At 42.8% G+C, this 25179-nt stretch overlaps 1 protein-coding gene across 6 annotated transcripts in view; it reads right to left on the minus strand.

Annotated features, from left to right (window-relative positions):
- MEIKIN (meiotic kinetochore factor) overlaps positions 1-25179 on the minus strand; it is a 446824-nt gene that overhangs the window by 121751 nt on the left and 299894 nt on the right. For all 6 annotated transcript variants that reach the window (XM_085614472.1, XM_085614470.1, XM_085614469.1 and 3 more), the window contains exon 10: positions 10034-10195. In XM_085614472.1, the coding sequence (XP_085470598.1) occupies positions 10034-10195 (162 nt within the window). The remainder of the gene's footprint in view (positions 1-10033; positions 10196-25179) is intronic.

The following is a 25179-nucleotide window of genomic DNA, read 5'->3' on the forward strand; positions in this document are numbered from 1 at the left end:
ACCCGCCTTCTTGAAACCACCACTTCCATTCGATACCATCAAAAAGATAAATATTGGCGACAGATGGACTGTCTGGGTTGAAACCTTCGATGATTTCATTGATAAGCTGGAAGAAGCAAATGACAAAAAAAATCATTTAATATCTAAGGAACTTAGCATGGGAAGGAGTAAAAGAAGTGCTAAAAAAAACCACAAGTTGATGAAGTGACGTACAGTTAAATCAATGATATATTAAACACCAAGTTCAATAAAATGTGGAATGTCGACTATTAAAGGTACTATTAAGGATACATATTCAGTCAGGAAAGGCAGAGAGCTGCTGAAATGATGGATACGCTTGTAGAAAGACTTAATTTGTTCATAAAGTATTGCAAGTTCAATGAGTTCAATAATTAAGAGGCCATGTGTCTTAGAGAAATAGATGGTTGCCGCTCCGATGCCTTCAGATGATGTATGCTGCAAGAGACACTCACCTTGGAGCGAGTACTCATGGCTGCCAGAGCGAAACAAAGAGCTCACAGACAAGCAGCTAACATGGGGCACAAAACGGCCCAAAATGAATCAGCGCTGAGTGTGAAAAATAAGTCGAAATACAAGGTAGAAGGCCATAAAGTACCATCTCCAAAGAAAAAGAAGTTGTGTTTTAGATGTCGATTTTCCTTTCAACATGAAGGTAAATGTCTCGCCATTAGAGAGATACGTAAAGGATGCAGGAAAGAACCATTTTGTAATGGTTAGCAAAGTGAGGGAAAGACCAAGTGCGTCACTTTGAGGAAACAAAATGGATGCCAGAACGTTTCAGGCACAATACTCCACAGGCGCCCACGAGGCCAAGTGACGACCTGAGTTGAGGTAAGTAGAAACTGAATGACATAGATTGTCGTCAAATTCCTCAAAAGTTCATCATCATCATTTTCAAGCAACAGTGAGGAAGATGGGTTTGTGATGTCAATGTTAACTGCTGGACGACATGCACATGTAGTATTAGCTTAGTGCAAGGAACAATGCCGGTTGCAGCTTGGTAAACAAATGAAAGCGAGAAATTAGTTTGAACACTGTTCCAAGATCACCCTGAAAGGGAATGGGTGCTCCATACCATTTATTATAGACAGTGGAGCGACGATAAACATTATGCCAGTTGAAAAGTACCATGAACTGTCTCTAGTGCTACGTTTAACTCTGTTGAAAACCAAAGTGTATACATACGCGGCTTCGACACCCCTACAAAGTCATGGTTGATTTATAGCAACTGTGAAGATTAAACAGACGAAAGTACAAGCATCAATTCATGTCTTGCTAGGCACTTCAAGTACATGTTTACTCAGTTTCAGTACTGCTGCTGACATGGGTTTGATTTCTATGAACTACAAGTCAATGCCTTTCACGAGAGAGTGAATCAGTTTCCATCTTTGTTTCATGGACTAGGAAGACTTAAGACAGTGAAAGAGCAACTTCAGATAAATAAGGACATTCATTCTGTTGCTCAAAGAAATCGTCAAATTGCTTTACGTTTATAAGAGGTTGTTGAGAACGAACTTGAGATACTATTAAAGCACAACATAACTGAGTGATCCACTAGTCCGATGCCATGGCTGTCACCCCTAGTGGTAGTGCCAAAAAAGGATAGTGGAGGAGCCGTGTACCTTTATGTTGATATGAGGCAGTGAACAAGGCAACTGAAAAAGAACAACGTCCGTACATTGCTGACATGATTACTCAGCTGAACATAGCCGAAGTCTTTTCCTGCCATGATTTGAACAACGGATATCACCAGCTCAAATTGGAAGAGAATGGCAGGTACATTCCTACCTATTCGACTTGTGTTGGTTTATTTAGATAAAAAAGGCTATGCTTTGGAGTGTCATGAGCTGCAGAACGTTTTCAGGATGTCATTCGTCACATTATACAGCCAGTCCCAAATGCTTTCAATTACAGTGATGACATACTAGTTTATTTTTTTTATTTTTTTATTAAATTTGTTAATACAACAATACAGATCTCCATGCGTTATTTGTACAATCACAATGCTATTTCTATTCAGTCACTCGGACATACTAGTTTTTGGGCTACATGAAAAGAGAATGATAAAGCTCTTACACAAGTGTGTCGTATATTTGCTAATGCAGATCTCACTTTAAAAGCTGCAAAGTGTGAGTTCCATCAAACGAAACTCTTTGGTAAAATCTTTTCTGAGGATCCCAAAAATGTACAAGCCTTGTTGTCCACTTCTCCCCCACAAGATGTAACTATGTTGCGATTCTTCCTTTGTATGGCTGGTTACTGTTCAAGGTATATACTTGTCTTTACCACAGTAAATGCCCCACAGAGATTTAACGAAACAAAATGTCTCATTTTAATGGTCGAGTGAATGAGAACAAAGCTTCAAGAAAATCAATCATACAACTGAGAATTCCACTGAAATGGCATACTTTAATCCGAAATTAAAGACTGAGGTAGTTGTTGATGTAAACCCAGTGGGATTACAAAGAAAGGTAGTAGTGTTCCCAAAGTGGGAAAAGACCGCACATAAAAAAAGAACAAGTATCATACAGATCCAGTCAAATGGCGTAACAGATATACAATTGCTGCAAGTATAGCGGGGTGCTGAGACAGCTGTGGGCACTCACTACCCAGAAGTGCCGATGACAAGTTGACAAATCAACCTGTCAATATAGTTACCAAAAGAAAGCCAGCTAGTTACGCACACCCATACTCAGTATAGAAAGGTCCTAGACACAACTTATTATATAAGGACCAATGTTAATGCTAAGTAGGTACAAAACGTACGAGAGTCCTTAAAGAATGTAAGGTATTCCACAGTTCCACCGGATAGGATGAATAATCGTCAAGGCTTCAATATCAAATGTTCTTTCCATTGGCTCTCAGACCCACATCCCATATCCAAAAGAGCCAACACGTGTCTCGTCCGTACTAGATAAGCACTATGACTCTCTCAAGGCCAATTGCTGACTGTTAGTGATTCTAGAATCCAGTAAATAATACCGAAGACAAGATATCAAGTCAATAAGAAATCTCCACAGCATATAACTGAAAATCACATCAGTTCAAGGCGAATAATGCATATTGTACCACACTGGACATCCCAATGCCCCACAACACATCGTGGCTTATGCTAGCCAAAGTCCATCATCGACAGAACGTGCCTATTCACAACCTGAAAAAGAGAAAGCCTAACTGTAGTGTGGACTGGTGAGCATTTTATTGTGTTCTAGTATGGAAAACATTTTCCAGTTGTCACCCATCACTAAGCACTGCTCACTATTTTAGAAAATCCTAAAGCCTAGATGCTCCCTCGCATTGAGAGGTGGGGGTTGCGACTGTAGGAATAGGATTATGCGATTGCGCATTGACCAGGAGTCCAGGAAAGGATCCAAACCCTGATGACTACTTCTCATATGTGCCAATACAGTGTCATGGGACTACCTCTAAAGAGGCTGATGCTTATATTAACTTCATTGTGAAGTCCAATACCCCTGCTGTCATATCTGTAGAACAAAGCATTGCTGCCACGAGTACTGACAGGGATTTGCTAATACTCAAAAACATTATTACACACCAATCGGGGCGAAAACATGAATCGACCTCTTCATGATGGCCTTGAATACCAGAAATTTAAAAATGTGCATGAAGAACTTCAAGTTACTCCAGAAGACATCATCTTACGAGGGTTGAGAATTGTCATACCAGAGAGTCTGAGACAACAAGTTAATGAACTGGCTCATAATGGACACTGTGAAGTTGTTGCTACAAAACTAGCTCTATGGAACCATATGGTTCCCTTGTCTTGATAAAAGATTTGAAAAAGAGTTAAAGGCATGTCATTTGTGCAACTGCTGGTCATCCAAGTCAACCCCACTTGAGTTAAACATGTCTCTTCTTACATGCATGGAAGAAGATTGCAATTGATTTCTTTAGACCCCTTGACAATGGACATCATCTGCTAATAACTGATGAATATTCCTACAGCATCTACAGGAACTTGAAGTAATTGTAAATGCCTATAATGATACTAGCTGATCGGACATAAATGTATCATGTTAATGCGGATAAATACAAATGTGTAACAACTGTAATAATAAATGCCAATAAAAAGAATTTTAAAAAAACAAAAAACTGATGAATATTCCTGTTTTCCGCTTGTGGAAGATTTGTTGTCAACTACTCATGACAGTCATTGAGAGATTGGAGAGTATCTTTGCAACATGGGGTGTTCCTTCAATTTTGAAATCTGACAAAGGCCCACCTTTCAAAAGTCAAGAATGTAAACATTTTCTCAATCATCTAAATGTCAAGCATCAGAAAAGCACACCTTTCTGGCTACAGGCGAATGGTGTGGTTGAGAGATTTATGGGAACCTTCAAGAAGACCTTTCAGCGCGCTGTGCTGGAAAAGATTGAACTCAAATCCGTTCTTCAGTCTACGCTTTGTGCATACAGGTTAACTCCCCATTCTACCACGAGTGAAAGAGCACCTTATGTTTGGGAGAGCCATAGGCACTAAATTGCCACAATGGACCACTAATAGGTCTATTGGAAATGTTGATGCGTCTCACAAACGCAAAATGAAGACCTATGCCGACAGATGCCGCTGTGCTCGGATACCAAGTTATTGTCAGGCAGAAACAGAAAGTCAAGTCCCATGCTCCTTTTGATGCTGACCCACTGAGGGATGTGACTAGTAAAGGACACATGGCTCACTGTCCTAGAAAGTCCATTACACAAGATTCTTCGCATTTCAAGCACCTGTCTCAACCTATGTCAACTCCAGATGTCAGGAGTGAGACTTGTCCACTTGGGAATCCAGAGAGCCCATGTATTGTATCAATGTCTCTGTCACCAGGGCCAGTCATGAGTACTTTTCCGGTATCTCCGCAGACTCACATGACCAGATCTGAACAATTGATTCGAACACTAAATTACTTATTTAAGAGTTGTAATGTATATATGTATCATTGGTACTTTTTATTTAACAAAGGGGAGATGTACTGTCTTGTGAGTTAGAGATGATGAGACCCTTTTGGTTTTTGATGGACTCCAAAGAACAGTAAAGTAGGTGATAGAATTTATAATATAGAAGGTTCGGTTAATAGATACATATTGCGGAATAAAAAAGTGTAATACCAAGCTCCGTGTGTGGCATGATCATTTGCATCTACCCGGGCTGGGGAGGATGCTACAAAATTCTCTGTTTGTTGTTATAATAAGCGGGTTCTGCATGATATAGTTTAGAGTTTAGTGTAATACCTTCTAATGATACATTTATCTAATGTATCTGCACTTAAAGTGACCCAGCCTTCCATAGAGAGATGGAAAATTTGACCTACTCTGTAAGCATCTGTTCATGGCATGTTAGTTCTGTAGATTAAAATGCTGTGCGTACTCCTGCCAACTAGAGTCGGGCTTGGACGTTTACAACTTATTTTCCTTCAAAGAATCTTTTTGAGAGACACCTATTCTTGCACAGTGGGCATGACTGTGGATGGAGCATAATGATATATCAAAGATGATAATGCAAAGTAAAGGCCCACCTGGGGGAAATTACGGTGACGAGGGAAGCCACCTTCCGGGAAAAGAATTAAAGTGAGCAAAAGTGAAGTGGTTTGAAAGAAGGATCCATGATCCTCATGAGAACTATGTTGAATGTACACACAAGAGTGGAGGACGCCTCCTATGAAAGCCTTAATGGCTAAAAGCAGGAGTAGGGTCGCATGTCGCCTATACTGTAAATAGGCAACACATCAACGTAATGTAATGGAGATGTATTTAAGACCTGTTTCAGCAGGTGGAGGAAGTATCAGGAAATTTAGAAACTGTAGGCCTGCGTAGTAGCACAACAGGACTTCAGAATGCAGGGACTGAGTCCACCTACATCATCAGAAACCGTTGGTCCAACTCCTAGCTAGTTAACAGTGACTCACACTAACCTCTAACCCTTCCGGGGTGGCAAGTGATTTTGGCAGCCTCGAACAGGACACTCTGATCTCCAACGGAATCACATAAACCGATCTTACTCCTTTCATTGTTTACTCATGCATGCCCTTGGTAAATCACAGGAAGGAAACAAGTAGAATTTTCAATGCATTTATTGAAACAATCGTAGTCTTGCACAGAAAGAATGAGCTGTGATTATTAAGTAGATAAAGCAAAGTAACCAGCACTGTGAACATGGTGAAAGAATAAATAGTAAAATAATGGCAGTCTGTTTTCTATATATCTATATTGCTGCCCAACGCTACCCCTATTCTGACAGCATAATGTGTGCACCCTCTGTCCGATCCCTCAGGATAGCCTGATACTCCATACTTGAGTGACTTGGTCTGGGAGTTGGATTGGCGATCCCTCTCTACAAGATAAGCAAGGAAGATCAGCATTGGTAGAACTGCACATCAAACACGACATTCACTTCAGGCCCGTTGTGGCTGGAGTGCCACCTTTACGTAGGTCTGCTTTCATCCTTGTGAATAGCCATGCACTCGACAAGGAGATTAAGGTATGTAAACGGTAAGACTTCAGGAACCCAACAAAAGGTTATGCTGCTGAGAGGTGAGGTGCCATAGGGTGTTGTGGCTTTTGGGTGAGAAAGTTCGAACTGTTAGGGAGCTTTTCATGAAGGACAATTCACGCAAAGTGCCAAACCTTGACTGGCGTACCCATGTTACAGTTGATAGAAGGAAAGCGGGCTATGGTCACCACAGCCTTTGGGCTACGAACAGGCAGAGTGGGAAAGGAGTATTACATGTAAACAAATATTCTTGACCAATTAACCAACAATGCACTGTTTATGGGCTGGGTGTGGATGGTGTGGTGAAGCTTGGGCATGACACGTTCATAACAACAGCTGACAACTACGGTGAATGCATTACTCCCTGCTTTGCAATTAAAACCAGAACAGCAGTGAAGTCTGTTTGGACTGAGTACTTCATTGTGCATGAGAGAAAGAAGAAAAAATGGGCCCTGAGGACCAGTTGGATAGAGGACATCTGAATGGCTGATGTGGAGATCTGTAGGCAGACATCCATGCCTCGCAAAAGGTGTAATGCTATAGCTACTCTCCCCAGCTGGTGAGTGAGGTAACTGTGTTGAGGGTCTCCTGCGGAACCGGGTTGAGGAAAAGAAGAACTTTCCTTCAACAGGTAATTTGCGCTCATCTTCTGCAGAGAGTGATGTTTATGGTCCCAAATCGCATCACTAGATTCTCGAGGAGACCCTCCACATAAGACCCCTGTGTCTATGGGTACCTCGCAGCGGGTACCTGTGTAACCGGACGTTAGGGAGGATAGCGATGATGGATACCATCATGATAAGCAAGTGCAACCCTGTGCTGACTGTTACCAGGTAAGTTGAGAAGATGTTGCAAGTTTGATAGTGCTAGTAGCATTGTGCTTTCAAAATAATTGAGGGTGAAACTTGGCCACATTGATCAGGAGCCCTAGGCTGTGAGGGAACGAATGGGTAGTCTGGGTGTGAGCTAGGCACTGGTGTTGCATGGCTCTCTTGACAGGCAAGTCGTCCAGGTAAGAGAAGATGTGGTCAGTGGTCACCATGGCCATGCACTCAGTAAACATCTTGAGAGCAGCTTTAAACTTTTTGTCCACCCTTGGTGTAGTAACACAATCTTTGGCCTGCTCCTTAAAAGTTCTTGGTGTCCGGTGTAAGCATACCTTAGAGAATTGGAAGGTATTGCATAGACCTCTGTGAGGAAGTCGTCATCCTCTAGCTCCTTATGCATGATGATCTTATCGTTAAGTGGCAGCCCTTCACAGCAGTAAGTAGTGTACAGTGGTATCGTCGGGCGGAGAGGACTGAGTCGGTTAGAGATCCAGGTCATTATAACTTTGTGGGTCCGCGGTATAATCCTCCCATGTAACACTGTAAGTAGGGTTGAGCAGTGCCTGATCTGTCATGGTAGTGGTCAGGATACCTAGAACAATTCCTCTCACAGTCTAAAGGAGGGGAACACTGAGAGGACATTGGGGAGGGGGCCCCGGTGTGCATGGAGGAGGGTGGGCATGTATGGGTAGACAAAACCTTGGGAGGAGAGAGTGAAGAATGAAGTAAAGCAGAGGTTTCTTGGACGCGGAGTTCATGGGTGGATAGATGGTCTCATCAAAAGTCAACTATCTCTTTAGAAGAACAGGCCTAGACAGGATATGTCCATTCCAAGGCTGAATTCGAGCTCGGTTATGCCTGGAGTTGAGCTCCAGTTAAAGCTGTTTAAGGATAGGCTGCCCCTGGTTATCAGAGGCGAGTGAAGAGGCTGCACTAGGTGGCGTCTTTTTGGTGCCGAGGAAGGTGGGCCCGGCTTCTAAAGATTCCACATCGAGTCCGGCATCGTAAGGCGTTCAGAAGGTGGCACTGAAGAGCCTTGGTAAGTCGGTTAGTGCAGTGTGGAGCTGTGCTTCGATGCAGAGACTGCCTTTTATGAGCTGACCAAAGCCAACTGGTGTTGCTCGGAGCTAAGCGTCACCGCCGAGGAGCGTGTCGAAGTCAAAGTCACCGGGTGGGTTTTTGGAAACGTGCTTCAACCTCAAGTGCGGCTTGGAGAATCTGGTCGAAGTCTATGGGTGTGGCTTGGATCTGTGCTTCACTGCCACGGGAGGCCTGGGAGCGAGTGTTGAAGCTGACAGGTGTGACTTGCAGCTGTGCTAAGACACCAAGGATGGTTCCTTCGGCTCCAACTTGGTATCTTGGTGCTGTCCATGACCGTGAGGCAATTGCGGACCATAGGTCTCGTATATGGCCTGCGAACCAGAAGCTAGACCCCCTCGAGGGCGATGCTTGGGTACAGTGTGTTGTAGAGGGCTAGGAGAAGGGGTGTTGGTACTTACTGCGGTCCATCTGTCGGAAGGCTGCTGAGCAGGTAGAGACTCATCCACGTCTGATTAGCGTTCCAACTTGTGGCTCAGAACTGCTCCGGGAACTCTTGGGAGTTGCTTGGTGTCGGGGACCTGTTCCCCGAACAGGGCCAGTGGGTCTTCCAAACGGTGGTGCACCATAGCTGCAGATGTGAGACGTTGATCTCAATGATATCAAAGGATCTTCTTACACCAGAAGGCAAGACACACTAAGCATGAAAATTCTTGATGGTCTGGGACAGACAGAGGCTGCAAGCCATATGGAAGTCTATGCTGGGGTACTTCACTGGACACTTTGGGCACAAGCGTAATGGAGTCCTATCCATTACTTGGTCATTCTCCAAAGGTGAGGCTGTGGAAGGAGACCCTGGATGGCTAAATCCCATACAGGGCCTTCGAGGAAATCGACCGCGGACCAGTGCTGAGGCATGTAGGTGAAGGGAACAGATGGACAAATACATTGTTTCTTCAATCGTCAGGGGAAAGAGAGGTCCTACAGGCGGGGTACAAATGCAGCACAACGGTAAACTGGAGTCCAAAAGAAGTACGTCTGAGAAAAAAATCAATCTAACAATGGAGTCGATGCCCATACACATTACCAGCAATATGAGGAGTCACTAGGTCCCATGACTTGAAAAGACTTCTTCGAAGCAAAATAAGTTGTGCATGTCCAAGCCTGACACTAGATGGTACAGCATGTGTATCTACATGTGTAACTACAGCCACACGTGCCACAAACATATGGTTTCTGTCTGGGGAAATGGTCTTATCACAGAGACGATCTCCTTAAATACACTGCAGACAGCTGAAGTAATGTCAAGCAATTCATGCCAAAAAGCAGGCAAGCCCAAATCATATTCTACCCCAAATCTCCTATGTTGGTGTGGTAATCCTTTGACTTTGCCAGAGATCAGATATCCTTAATCAATGAACAAAAACGTAACTGAATTCCAGCCCAGAAGGCTAATTCACTCACATGGGTAAAGTATGACATCTCATATTTGTACAGCTCTAAGAGATGACTGCATTTGCTTTTCCAATTTTAGCATGTCTCACCAAACACCAGGGTTCAGAATATGAACCTTTGCTACCTCTGTGCCAAGAACAGTAGCAATACTTAAATAAAAGATAGAAATTTTAAAATTCATCAACACATACCGAATAAATATTGACATTTTCAGAGGGTTTGGATACAGATGCGTTGGTGGGGGCATTTGAAAATTCACCTCTGGTGCATGAAGATGTTCTGTAGTCCACAGGGAGGGAAAATGCCACTTTCTTCTTGCATCGAGATTTCTTTGTTTTAGTAGTATTACTGAGCTGAAATAAAATGTTAAAAGATTACACTACACATATATTGAATCCTAAAAAATGAACATTCCAGAAGACGAGGACTAAACAATAAACCCCAACTCCTAAGCCCTCAACCAGAAAACTTAATACGCTTCAAGCCTCAACCCTCAGCAGCTTCAGCAGTCAGATTTCAGTTACTTACCACTGATTCCCTCACTTGCTCCTAGCACGCTTTACTACTTTAACAGTTCTCTAGTGGACTTCCAGCAAATACTACGGCTCAGGTGTCCAATACAGTGAGGCAATTGTCAGTATGGCCCTTCTACTCGCCAAGAGGTGGGAAGCAATAGTCTGGATGAGTCAAACAAGTCCAAAAAACAGTATTTGGATCCAATATATGACATACTGCAGAGACCAAATAGATATTTATGCAAAGGAACTTTGCCCTAAATCAATACCAAAAGATTTTTGAAGGTTCACTTCATTCATACTTATTGGCACAAGAATCGCCGACACCACTGTGAATGCCTGCCCACTAATACACTGCTCTGGAAGCAATGTCTTTGTGTATCTCTACCATATAATTATCGCTAAGGGGCTGTTCATGATCTGCTGCCTGCACCACGTATATCACTGTACTCCCATGTCACAAATAATGCTGTATCTATTTAATTGTTCAATAAAACTTTACATTAAAAAACAATTTACTCTCAGCCAACCTTAATTGCTTGAGCGCATCCAAATCTCTATACGTACTCAGATTTTGGTGATTTTATTTACTGGGACTTCAGGACTGGAACACACTGGTTGAAACCTATCAATCTCGTTGCTCACCACCTGCAAGCCTGCTCTCACCATACACCCCATCTTGTAAGAATCTCAATAACGATCCACAGCAAATCCTTACTTCCATAGAAATAGAACATTCCAATATGTATATAAGAGTAGAAAAATTTGTACTGTCCGGGCTTTGTTGATCCGCCATTTCTTAATGTAAATGTTAACAGCCTGATAAACTCTTGTGTACCATGATACAAATATAATGAACAGTATTTTCTACCTATGTGCCAAACGTCTACAGCATCTGCATTATTTGTCTTCAAGATTCTCAACATCCCAAGGAGTGCCCTTACAGGGGAAAAATGTCTGGGAGGACACTTAAGGACAGGAAGACATGGTGAAGAGCATGCTGAAGACAAGCAAAGACGCCATTAATCCACTTCTAGAAGGCCCGAGAGGCATGGAGAGGGGCTTACTCGACCACAGTTTGCTTAATCACCTCAAAAGGCTACCCAAAATGGAGGTCTAGAGAGAGAACCTGCCGAAAGAAGCACTGATGCTCCTGGACAACAGAGGTCGGGAATAGCTCCACATGTTTGCTGTTGAGAGCAGGTGTAATGTGGAGACAGCCTTCAACTTTAAAGGATCCAAAAAAATAGACATTGAAACACTCAGACTTTCAGGCTTAAAGTCAGCAGCCCAGTGAAGAAGTTAAAAAAAAATTTCTCGGAGACTTCTTTATTTGGCTCTTGTGTGGATGAAGAAATACAATGCATGAAATTGGAGATCCGGAAGGCAAATGTCTAAGAAAAAAAGAAAGAAATACAGAAAGCTGTACTGTAACAAGCCCTATCTGTTTGTAAAATAGGATTCAAACGTGTTAGAGGCCACAGTAGTACTTCCTGCGGCAGTAAAAGAAACAAACTGAACAATTCAGGTCATCAGCCAAAGACAGAGGAGGATATCAGGCGTCTGCTACAGCAGGAAAGCCTCCTATTAAGCATCGACTTTTCCCTTTCCCCTTTTCTACTCGCCATTTCAGAGAGAGAGAAGTAGCAGTTAAGAATTATCACGAGACAGACTGGGTGCTGAACACTATACAAAACGGCTAATCTGAGGTTCAGATTTTGTCCTCCATCCATACCTCCACCGACGTCTTCGCAAATCTAACAACATCTAATACAGCAAGGTCAACATTCTACTGGACAATTAGACTGTAAATTAGATCGCTCCTTCCCAAAAAGGAACAGAAAGGTCCAGCACAATATTTCATGGCAAATAGATAAACAAATGTCATATGTTACTCTTTCATCAGATCTACCCTCAACCAAAGCAAGGAGGCTAAGATGTGTACCAGAGATCTATAGGATGTTTTTCACATTTTGATTGCAAAGAGATATCGCATATACCTGAACTTTATAGTAAGCAACAATCATTACCAAAACAAAAATCTTCCCTTCAGACTCAAATCGGTGACAATTTTTTATAAATGCATGGCCGTGATCACTGCACACCTCAGGACAAAAACATTTTTCATTTATCCTTACCTGGATGATGGACTGCTGAAAGTGCCCACGTTTGCAGAGCTTCAGCAGTTTTTCCAGATGTCAATGACTACTCTAAAGCCCTAAGGATAAATCAAGCGAAATCAACATCATTCCCAATCCAATCACTATCTGACAGCACTCCAAGATACAGTACAGATTTTCTTTTATCTGCCTGAAGAGTCGGAATCTTCCAAAGGCTTTCAATCCGATGGTCCATCAGATCACCTCTCTGCTGGGTCCATGGCACTGTGCATCTTCTGTGTCTCTCATGCACAACGACAAATGAGACCAGAGCTACAGTATTTGGCGGATCACTGGTGCCAAGTCTCAAACAGAGCGCAAGATACACTCACACAAAAGCTGTGGATCCATTAGTTTCCCTGGCCGTGCTGTTCAGAGAATCTTCTGAAATGTATTCCTTTTCATCAGGATGCAAATGTCACAGACATTAGTGGTGGATGCCTCCCTTGTGGTATGGAAAATACACATGCAACATTCATGGATTCAAGGCACATGGTCAGAAAAGAAGTAATACCATTTTAATCTCTGAAAACTAAAAGTGATCCACCTCATTTTGAAATATTCTTCCCAACTGTCAAGTCAAACTCTCTTTGTAGTTCAGATAGATAACACCACAACAGTGCATTATCTGAACAGAACGGGAGGAACTTGAATGAGAATTCAGTTTTGAAGCTTTCAAGAAAGTCAAAAGTGGTTTATAAAGGAAGTGCTGCACGGCGAATTTTGTGAATGGAGTTTTACCCAGGTTGGTTTGCAAACACAGAAAATAAAAAATGGCCAAGGTACACCTCCAGGTTCTATTAAATGGGTTCACTGGGGTATTCCATTTTGATAATCTGGTCGCTAAAGTTTGTTTATGCTTTTCCACCAATTCCCCGATTCTAATGATCATCATCAAATCCAGAAAAGTTGAAGCTCGCATTATTCTTATAGCGCCTCTCCTCTATCCCAGTTGTCAGACTAGGTACAGAAATTTGTAACAAAGCTCTTTTGAGCTGGTAGGGTGTGCCGGTTCCATCTCAACACCAGAAGTGAAGTTGTGGTAAAGTCACTTTAACCATATAGCGCCCACTTGGGACCCCTGACGTCAGTTACAATCTATTCTTAAGCGTGCCTTTCAAGGTAGATTCAATGGAAGACAACAGCAACAATAGCAGTGTAGTGCATCAATCTAACCTGGAATATTATTAGTAGGTCTATGACCTTCCACCAGATCGAGGAGGAGGAGGATGATGATGATGCAGGTGAGGCATCTGCAGGTGCAGTATCCACCAGAAAGATCGTTACCAAATATAAGTAACTTTTCATCTGATGGATACTTCTACCTGCAAATTAGTAACTTCTTGAATGGATTTCAAAGTACTACCCACACCCAGATGTGGGTGTGAAGGAATAGTCAGAAGAAGAAATCCTGGAGGATTGAGCAAGGTAATTGGCCAGCCATCTGTTAATATTGGTCAATACGATGTCAATGCATGCCATGATATATGCACGCATAGCAATGTCAATACCAGTAAAAACAATGTTGATGTGCACTACGACAAATGTATGCATAATAATGTGAACGTCGGTAAATATAATATCAATGGCCGCCATGTTATATGTACACGTAATAACAAACTTGTATCATTGCTGTCGCATTCAGCCGAGATGACCTCCCCATTAACCCCGAGAGTCAGAGATACATGATCACACAGGCCCTGCCACCCAAAGCCAAGCCTCACTATTGATAGGTCACATGTGGGGTTACACTTAACCCAAAGACAAACACGTGAACAGGGAAAACCCAGATCAATTCCACAGATAGTATAGGATAATGGGGTAGCCCAGTTACGTGCAGAACCTGGGGATTAGTACATTAAGGGAACAGTGGATCTGCCACCTAATTGCTTTCGAAGCGTAGGAACGTATTTAAAAATAAATTAGTCCATCTGTCCAGATGGGACTAGTCATAAATGAAACAGGAAAGTCCAAACAAAAAAGGAAATCATATACTTCTCAATCAGTATAAGTTTTTAGGGTATTGAATTAAATCGTGTACTATATACATTTGATTATAACACATATAAATGCACACACACACACAGATAGACTATACATTTACATGTAGACTAGTGACGTGAAGTGGACCTACAAAAAACTATTTACATATCACACCACAATCTGTACATAACATATACATTTTACGACAAACATTTAAATATAGTGCAAAGTATTTTAAATATGATTCTGCCCAGCAAGAAATTCATCCAATTGTCTTAGTTGTTCTGGGTGATCATAAACACTCAATATTGTACGTTGACGTTTCGACCCCTGAAAAATATTGCGAAAATGTAATCGTCTGTGTGGGGGTCTTCCTCAAGACTAGAAATTGAATCTGTGTGTGTCCTACTGATAGGTTCCACTTGGATACCAAGAGGCAGCAGTTTAGATGGTTAACCTGATTCAGGCGTGGCTCATCTTGCTATTAGACAGAAGACAGAATTGATCTGTGGCACATCGTGCCTTCCATTCTCCGGCGTCTGGCGCTCGGGGTTTCCAATATAAATCACTCTCTTTTCTCAATAAATTACTTGTAGGGGCCTTCCGCCTCCAGGGAATACCTTTTACTAATCCAAAGGCTAATTAATCACCTTCAATTCTTCTCTCTGTTCACGAAAAGAAAATCTTTTTTTGTTTGGACTTTCCTGTTTCATTTATGACTAGTCCCATCTGGACAGATGGACTAATTTATTTATAAATAAGTTCCTACGCTTCGAAAGTGAATAGGTGGCAGAACCACTGTTCCCTTAATGTACAATTCCACAGCTAGGCAGCTACACCACAAACAGGTCAGAGGAGATTGTCCCCAATAAAACACATTTGGCCAAAGGCATGACATCCCAAAATTCCACAAAGTCAGATGCCACATGTAGTTAAAAACACTCAGGCAATCAGGACACAGCCTGCACACCACACGCAGTGATCAATCACTGCTCATGCCGGACATCTGGACACATACACATTGGCCCACACTAGCGCTCCTTGAGGTTGAGAGCCATTTGTGTCCCCCTTATCAGGTGGTTGTATTTATGGTTTATGACATGGCCCATATTTACACGCTTTACAAGATTATGTCATCGTTTTATTGTACCTCACAAACTGTATACTTTACTGGTCAAAACGTCTGTACATTGAGACTGTCTTCAGACATGCCTTGGTTGATGCTCTCCCGGTCGCTGCATTTAATTAAACCAACTTGTTCCAGTTTTGCCAAATTTCGCTTGTTTATTTAATTTTTTGAAGGTAAATTCATATCCGGGCAACACGTTTCCACCTCTGAATTCAAAGAGTGATGTTTGGAAGATGTCCGAAAGGATGCTCATGTTGCCACTCAGCAAATCTAAGCTGCAGGCACTCTTCTGGCCATGGTGGAATGGGCCTGGATCTCCTCAGGTGGCTCCTTCTTTGCAATGGCGTAACACATCTTGATGCACAAGAACATCCAGCAGGAAAAAGTCCTCTTTGTTACCATTGTGCCCTTCTTTCTTCCCAAGTAACCCAGGAAGAGCTGGTCATCGGGATCAATCTCTTTGGCGTGATCTATCTGATAGCTAACCGTGCACTAGAGGTCCAGCTAGCGCAACCATTCTTTCTTTCTTTGGGTTTGTGCTATGAAGAGATGAAAGGTGGGAAGACAGAGTGACCAAGATGGAAGGTAGTCAGCCACCTAGGGAAGGAAAGATGGCTCAGTTCTGAGGAAAAGTTTACACTGCAGAAACATTTAAACGATGGATGAAGGGCTCAGTGCCTGCAGCTCATTGAGAAGTCTTATAGAGGTGAAATCAACCAGAACAAAATGTCTTGAGGACAATAAGAACAATTGTTACTTACCTGTAAACAGGTGGTTCTCCAGTATTGGTGTCTTTCATAGATTCACATGCTTGAATATTCCCCGTCGTCGGAGTGGGAGTCCCACGGTAAATAATATAGCAATATATACAGTCATAATATATATATATATATATATACATAAGTAATCATATAAAACAGAGATATAAGTAAGTGATAAACATCAAGAATGTCCCTATATGAAATCTCCATAGAGATACATGGAAAGAGAAAAAAGACATTCGCAGTCTATCTCTGTCATTATGTTAGTCCAAACTACGGCCAATCAGGCGCCAGCTCCTCTCTAGAACCTTCTCCTCAGAGCTCCTCACCTCAGATTTTTGTAGCACCAAAGTGACTTTAGAGTGTATGAGGAGAAGAGAGCCTCTGAAGGGAGGAGGGAGGGTCGCATGTGAATCTATGAAAGACACCAATACTGGAGAACCACCTGTTTACAGGTAAGTAACAATTGTTCTTCTCCAGTATTGGGGTGTCTTTCATAGATTCACATGCTTGAATATAGAATAGCCAGCAGTAACAATTATTATTGTTTCCATAGTTATAACAGCACTAAACAATTGTAATGCCAATCAATATTCTTATATATATATGATATTACTGAATATCTATATAAGTGTTAATGAACCATTATCTCAACAGTAAATGGAAACAATATGGAGGAGGGAAGGAAGAGGCTCACCTTATTTAAAAAGATTGCGAAGCACTGCCTGCGCAACTGCAGCATCCTCCTCGTTTAAAGTTGCCAAGCAGTAATGTCTTGTAAACGTATGTCTACTTGACCACGTAGCTGCTCTGCAGATCTGATGTAAAGGCACTCCAGCAAATAATGCGGTTGAAGAAGACATCGCTCTAGTGGAGTGAGCCCTCACTGGTGACTGCAATGGCTTGTTTGCCTTTTGATGGCAGAAGACGATGGCTGCTGAAACCCAACGTGCAATAGTTGGTTTTGTCACTGGACGTCCCTTGTGATAGCGTCCATAAGCTATGAAGAGTTGATCAGTTTTCCGTAAAGAAGCTGCTCTGTTGATGTAGAACTTTAAACATCGTTTCACATCCAGGGAATGTAATCTCTGCTCCGCAGGAGTTTGAGGATTAGCAAAGAAGGTTTTCAAAATCACTGGTTCGTTAATATGAAAGTCTGAAGGCACTTTACGGAAAAAAGTTGGATTTGTACGCAACACTACAGAATCTGGTTTGAACTGTAGGAAAGGCGGATTTATGGTAAATGCATGAATGTAACTGACACGACGTGAAGACGTTAGTGCCAGAAGAAGAGCCACCTTCCATGTTAGATACTTCAACTCGACCTTGTGAATAGGTTCAAACGGTGGCCTCATTAGTTGTGCCAATACGATGTTTAGATGCCACAATGGAGGCGGGCGTCTAACAGGAGGAAATTTGCGAAATAACCCTTTGAAGAATTGATGGATAATCCTTGAAGAACAAAGGGATGTCGAACCATCCTGACGGAAACGGGAAATTGCCGCCAGAAAAACCCTCAAGGTTGCATGAGACAATCCGGAGTTAGCTAAATGCAAGAAGAAAGGTAGCAATTGTTGTGGCGTGGAGTGAAACGGGTGAACCCCATTAGCTGCACACCAGTGGCAGAATCTTTTCCACTTCAATTTGTACGTTGTTACCGTAGAAGGAGCCAAGATGTCTCTACTGTCCTGTGGAATGTCTAAATGGGCAAATTCACAGTGCTCAGGTTCCAAGCTGATAAGCTCAGTGAGGAGGGATTCGGATGACAAATTTTCCCCTTGCTCATTGTAAGTAGATCTGTACGAGGATGTAGAAGGATTGGTTCGCATTGAGACATTAGGAGTAACTCTGAGAACCATGCTTGCCGAGGCCAACGGGGGGCTATTAGAAGTAGATGGCAAGGTTGCCTCCGCATCTTCCACAGAACACGAGGTATGAGTGGGATTGGAGGAAAAGCGTAGGCAAACAGATTGTACCAGTTCATCAAAAGGGCATTGCCCTATGATCCTTGGTGGGGATGCCAGCTTGCATAATCTCGGCATTTGCGGTTCTCTGGTGTGGCAAAGAAATCTAGTTGTGGACGACCACACCGTTGAAAAATTTTCTCCAAAGTTGGTTGATGTAACTCCCATTCGTGGGTCGAGGAGGAGGACCTGCTCAGGGAATCCGCTAGGATATTGGATACCCCCGGTAGATGAACTGCTGCAATCGTGATGTGATGGTTTAGAGACCAATCCCAGATCGACTGGGCTAGTCGAGACAGTTTCAGAGACTTTGTTCCGCCCTGCTTGTTGATGTAGTGCATGCAGGTTGTGTTGTCTGTCTGTATTAGGACTGATTCCCCTTGGATTAAAGGAAGGAAGGATTTGAGAGCCAGAAATATAGCCATAAGCTCCAACCTGTTGATGTGCCAGGCTTTTTGGCATATTGTCCATTTTCCTTTGATTGATAGATCCTCAAAATGAACACCCCATCCTTCTAGAGAGGCGTCTGTTGTTATTGTCATGTCTGGTACTATTGACAGAAATGAAATGCCTTCCATTAGATTTAACGGTTGTGTCCACCACTTCAGCGCCGACTTCATCCGATCTGTGACGGTTACGAGATCGTTGAAAGAACCCGTCACCTGACGCCATTGAACATCCAGTTCTTCCTGGATGGGGCGTGTCCGTAATCTGCAATGAGGGATCAATGCAATGCATGATGACGCCATTCCCAGAAATGACTTTAACAGTCTTACAGAAACGGATCTTTTTGACCTGATAAGTGTTACCAGACGGAAAATCCTTTGAAGACGGTCTTGGGAGAGAAATGCCCTTGCTGACACTGTCTCCAAAGTTGCTCCCAGAAAATCCTTGTGATGAGAAGGCTGTAGATGGGACTTCGTGGCATTTATGGAGAGCCCTAAGGCGCGAAACACCTCCTTGCAAAGACGTGTATGCTGTCGAAGTTGCACTTCCGATTGTGATTTTAGGAGGCAGTCGTCCAGATATGGGAAGATCTGGACACCCTGGAGACGTAGGAACACTACGACAGGGGCTAGCACCTTTGTAAACACTCGCGGGGCAGAGCGTAGGCCGAATGGCAGTACCTTGAACTGGAAATCGTTCCGACCCACTCGAAAACGAAGAAATTTCCGATGTTGTCGTAGTATGGGGATATGAAAATATGCATCTTGGAGATCGATTGTTGCCATGAAATCTCCTTGTGAGAGTAATCGCAAGATCTCTACATGCGTCAACATGCGAAAGGATTGTTTCTTCAGAAACCTGTTGAGAGCCCTCAGATCTAGAATGGGTCTCCATTCCCCGTTCTTTTTGGTGATAAGAAAAAAATCGGGAATAAAATCCTTTTCCTTTTTGAGATCTTGGTACTACCTCTATAGCTCCCTTGTCTATTAGAAGCTGAACTTGATGTAACAATTCCTTGATATGAGGCGGTGGTGGTCCGGTAGGTGGTGTGGGTGGAGGGAATTCGGTGAACTCTAAGGTGTGACCTCTTTCTACAATGTCCAAAACCCAACGGTCCCTTGTTATGGAGGACCATTGAGAAGAGTACAGAGAGATTCGACCTCCAATTTTCTGGGACTGATACAAGTCATTGTCTCTTAGGGGTGGAACCCCTATAAGAGGATTTTCCTCTGTAAGTCTTGGAAGACTGCTGTCGAGAGGTTTGCTGTTGGGTATAGGAATATCGGTTGGAACCCTGGTTATAAGTTCGATATTGGTTGTTTCCTCTTCGAAAATTAGAGGAGGTGCCGCGTCCGGGTGCACCCCGAAAGGGCTGTTTTCGAAACTGTAATGTGCCCAGAGAGCGAGCAGTGTCCGTATCTTTCTTTATCGACTGGAGAGCTTCATCCACATGATCTCCGAATAAAGCCTCTCCGTCATATGCCATGTCCAATATCCGTGCCTGCACTTCCTGACGAAAGGATGTTGAGCGCAACCAACCTTGCCTGCGCAATACTGCTGCTCCAGCAAGTTGACGGAACCCCGTACAGGCGATATCAACTGCACAGTCTATTATCTCTGCAGATGTGCTCTCTCCCTCTTAGAGCAGCCTTACTGCTTCGCTCTTTGACGGTTCCGGTAGTTGATCAACTAGCGCTGATATATCCGCCCGTACTTGGCGGTCGTAACGACCTAAGATGGCTAACGCATTAGCCGCTCTCACTATGGTGGAAGCCATCGAGGAAAACTTTCGCCCTATGGCATCCAAACGACGTCCATCACGATCAGGTGGTGCAGTGATCGTAGATGCAGGGTTTTTAGCCCGACGTTGCGCTGCCTGTGTGACTACAGAATCCGGCTTCGCTTGACCAGAGAGGCACGCTGGCGCACCTACTGGTGATTTGTACTTCTTTTCCAATCTAGGCACTTGTGCTGGAAGACTATTTGGAGTCTTCATAATCTTTTTTCCTTCCTCCCAAATGAATTCAATTATAGGGATTGTATGCGTTTGTTTATAAGGCTGATTTTTAAAATCGTACAGGAAACAATCTTCTTCCTTGTGTTCTGTTGTCAACTTGAACCTTTGTGCTGCCCTATCAATTAACTGGTGGAAACTTGCAATATCAACAGGTGGCGAGTCACCAGGTAGCACCTGAGAGGGAGAAGGTGTTTGGGCATGATAGTCATCCCACTCCGCCATACCATCATCATCATCATCATCATCGCCCCCATCATCGAGAATTTCACCATCCTCCCTGTCCTGTGGAATTCCTTCTTCATCAGTATGATGAGGAGGGAGTGTCCGGGTTGAAGAATGTCGTAGTGGTATTGAAGGTATTACCACAGAAGGTATTGGAGCCGGCACCGGTTCCGATATAGTTGTTGGCACCACCGGAGTAGGCGGAACCACAGACTCTTGTGGTGATAAAGGAAACCTTCGATTATAGTCGTCCAACATGAGTTGAAGGTTAGTTATCAGCGACAATGGTAGTGTTGTAGTTTGTCTTTCCGTAGGAATTTCTTCCTGATAAAATTGCTCCTCATCACTACTATCTTCTTGGCATTTTATTATTAAATCTGAGAGACTGTGTGCCGTCCCAAACGATTCAGGTAAACCTCCTTCTGAATCCAGATCTGAGTCAGTGGCAAACAATGGTGAAGGAAGGTGGGAATCCTCCAACGATATAGCCTGACCCGACATATCTTGTAGAGTACTCGGTGGTAATGCTAATAAAGGAACAGCGGCAAAGGACGAAGTAGGCGCTGTAGACGTGGATGAAATTTGGGTTTTCAATGACCTCTGCGCAGAAGTCGTCTTTTTAATCCTTATTTTCATTGACGAGACTGCCGTCGACGGACTCTGAGGCAAAGAGGCTATTGAAGACATCTTCGTCGACGGAATCGTCGTCGACGGAACTAGCGGCGACGGGATCGTCGTCGACGGGGCCGTCGACAGTCGTCGTCGGAGTCGTCATCGACAGGAACGCCGACGAGGTCTTCTTCTTTTTTGTCGACGCAGCACTCGTCGACGGGTCAATCGCCGACGTAATCGTCGACGAGGCAGATTTTTCCCTTCTTCGTCGACGACGATGCAATTGGTAATATAGATGACACCGTTTTTATAGTACTTATCATCATTGTCGGCGCCGACAACGTCGACGGAACCGTCGTCGACGCGCTTGATGCTGACGTCGTCGTCAGGGTCACCGTCGACGAGCAGGAAACTGCGGATTTTGTCGTCGGAAGCCTCGTCGACGATGAAGCCAGTTTTTTGCCTGACAATTGGGAAGTTGAAGCCTCACTAGCCTGAGAACCAAGTCTCGTGGGCGACATAGCAGTAGTCAATGTAGAAGAAGTGGCAGATGTCATAGTCAAGAGACATTTTCTTCTTTTTAAGGAAAGGAGATGGTAAATCCTGTACACTACTGCGCTTTGAGGCTGTGTGGGAACGGCCAGAAGTAAAACTTTCTACCTCAGAAAGTACTTCATCTTTATCCTTCAGTCTCTGTAGCCACAATAAGAGACGGCCTTCCCTGTCTTTCAGAGTTTTTGTAGAAAAAGTCCTACAGAATTTACATTTACCCACATCATGGTCCGGGTAAAGACAGTAAATACACTTACTGTGTGGATCCTCTGAGAACAAACGTAGCTTTCCACAAGAAGAACAAGGTCTAAACAAAGACTTCTTACTTGAAGACATCCTGAAGAGAAAAAACTGAGCAGAGCTCAGGGAGACTCCCTTTCACACGACGTGCGGTAGAAAATCTGAGGAGAAGGTTCTAGAGAGGAGCTGATGCCTGATTGGCCGTAGTTTGGACTAACATAATGACAGAGATAGACTGCGAATGTCTTTTTTCTCTTTCCATGTATCTCTATGGAGATTTCATATAGGGACATTCTTGATGTTTATCACTTACTTATATCTCTGTTTTATATGATTACTTATGTATATTTATATATATATATGCCGAGAGGGTAATCAAAGATCTAAAAGATTTGGCTTTAATGAGCAGCAGTGATTTTATCAAAAAGAAACAATTCTAGGATTGAATACTCCAAAGTCATGAAAAAAATCAAAGACAGAACTGATATTGTTGTACGTTATTCCGATAAAGGGGGAAACGTGGTTCTCTGGCCCATAGAAATGTATAATAAGGAGGCACTATCTCAATTACATGATAAGGAATGCTATACTCGTATTAGTACTACAGGTATAATCAGTGTAAAAGAGAAATACCATAAGTGTTTATATGATTGGAGATGCAGCGGTCTTATTTCAAAAGTGGAATTTGATTTTTTAAAGAATGATTATCCTGTTACGCCCCAATTATACCTCCTTCCCAAGATCCACAAGGACCCTCAGACCCCCCCAGGCAGGCCGATTATATCTGCAATTGGCAGCCTATTTGAAAACACCAGCAGATTTATAGACCATTTTTTGCAACCTTTTGTTAGAGAACTTCCTGCTTATATTCAGGATACGGGCGATTTCCTAGCAAAAATTTACGACCTAGCCTGGCATGATGATTATGTACTTATGACTCTCGATGTACAAAGTTTGTACACGAGTATCAGACACAGAGATGGCCTGAATGCACTAAACTATTATTTAGGCACCAGACCCATAGGGTTACATCACCATACACTCATGCTTTTACATATGGCTGAGTGGTGTCTGGATAACAATATATTCATTTTCGACAGGCTTCTATACAAACAAGTCCAGGGAACTGCCATGGGTACCTGCTTCGCCCCCAGCTACGCTAATTTGCATATGGGCTGGTGGGAGGAGCAGGTACTCAGGAAAAACCATCATACTATTTTCCAGAATAATGTCATTCTATACAAAAGATATATAGATGACATTTTTATTTTATGGAAAGGCACCGAACAGAGTGCCATTGATTTTGTGTCTGAAATTAATGAGAATTCATTAAATCTGAAGTTTACCAGTGCCACTAGCAAGGAGTCCATCTGTTTTTTAGACTTGGAATTGTATATAGAAAATCAACACATACGAACATTTAGGAAACCCACCTCTGGCAATGCCATCCTTCATGCCAGCAGTTTTCACCCACGTAATCTTATTAACAGCATCCCTTATGCTGAATGCCTAAGGATGAAACGTAACTGCAGCACCCCAGGCAGTCTTAAGAATTCCACAGACAGTCTGTTTCAACGCCTAAAAGACAGAGGTTACGACACCACAACACTTAGCTCAGCAAAACACAAGTGTGATAAATTCCAAAGGGAAGATTTGATCTTCAGGGACAGTGAACAACCTACACACAAGGTAGCTGAGAACACCCCTCGACTTATCACTGGTTATAACACTTACCACATGAATGTGAGAAAGATCCTTTACAGACACTGGCCTCTAGTACGCGGTGACCCTACAATAGGCCCCACGTGCCAAAACTTTCCTCAATTGACCTTTAGAAGAGCCAAAAGTATGCAACAGGAATTGGTGCACTAATGCACCCATATTCATCAAGGGAGGTACGTGGCTTAAACCACAGAGAGGCTTTCAGAAATGTACTAAATGTAAAGCCTGTAAGCACGGAGTTAACACCAGATCTGTTTCTCTTCCTTTCAGAAAAACTCCTTTTGAAATTAGAGGCAGTTTTTCTTGTAAAACTGATTTTGCTATATATGTACTTCGCTGCACCTGCAAAAAAACATATGTAGGAAGCACTATACATCCCGTACATGTCCGGATATTGCAACATCTAAGGGCCATCACAAATGATGACCAGTCATATCCGGTAGCGAGGCACATTAACTCACAGCATGATGGCAAAATAGATGATTTATCCTATTTTGTCATTGACAGCATTCCCAAAAATATAAGGGGAGGGAACAGACAATTACGTCTCAGACGATTAGAATCCAGATATATCATACTTCTGGATAGTAAGATTCCCAACGGTATGAACGCTGACGAAGCGTTGAATGTCCATCTTTAGTATAATCACTATGAATGTCCACCAGCTGTGTATGTATATCGCTCCTGCACTCCGATCCGTCACATTGGTTCTTTCTTTTTGTTATAATCTTCTTTTATCTTCAAGGCACCCATAATTGTTAATTTCTTGTTTAAATTTCTTGGAACACTCTGTACGTCGGCCCACTTGGGCACAAGTAACGACCATGTTAACAACAAGGCATTCTACATTTTTGAACTAACTATTTTATTGTCAACCTGCAACAATGCAATTACTTTCATAATTGTATGCGATAACTTTATTTGTATAGACGCACACACACGCGTGCAACATTTGAGTCTTTGCAGGTTTTGGTGTGACTATGCCACAATGTTTCAATTGTTTTAGATAATGCC

This window comes from Triturus cristatus, chromosome 7 (genome assembly GCF_964204655.1).
Source record: "Triturus cristatus chromosome 7, aTriCri1.1, whole genome shotgun sequence".
Taxonomy (NCBI): Eukaryota; Metazoa; Chordata; class Amphibia; order Caudata; family Salamandridae; genus Triturus; species Triturus cristatus.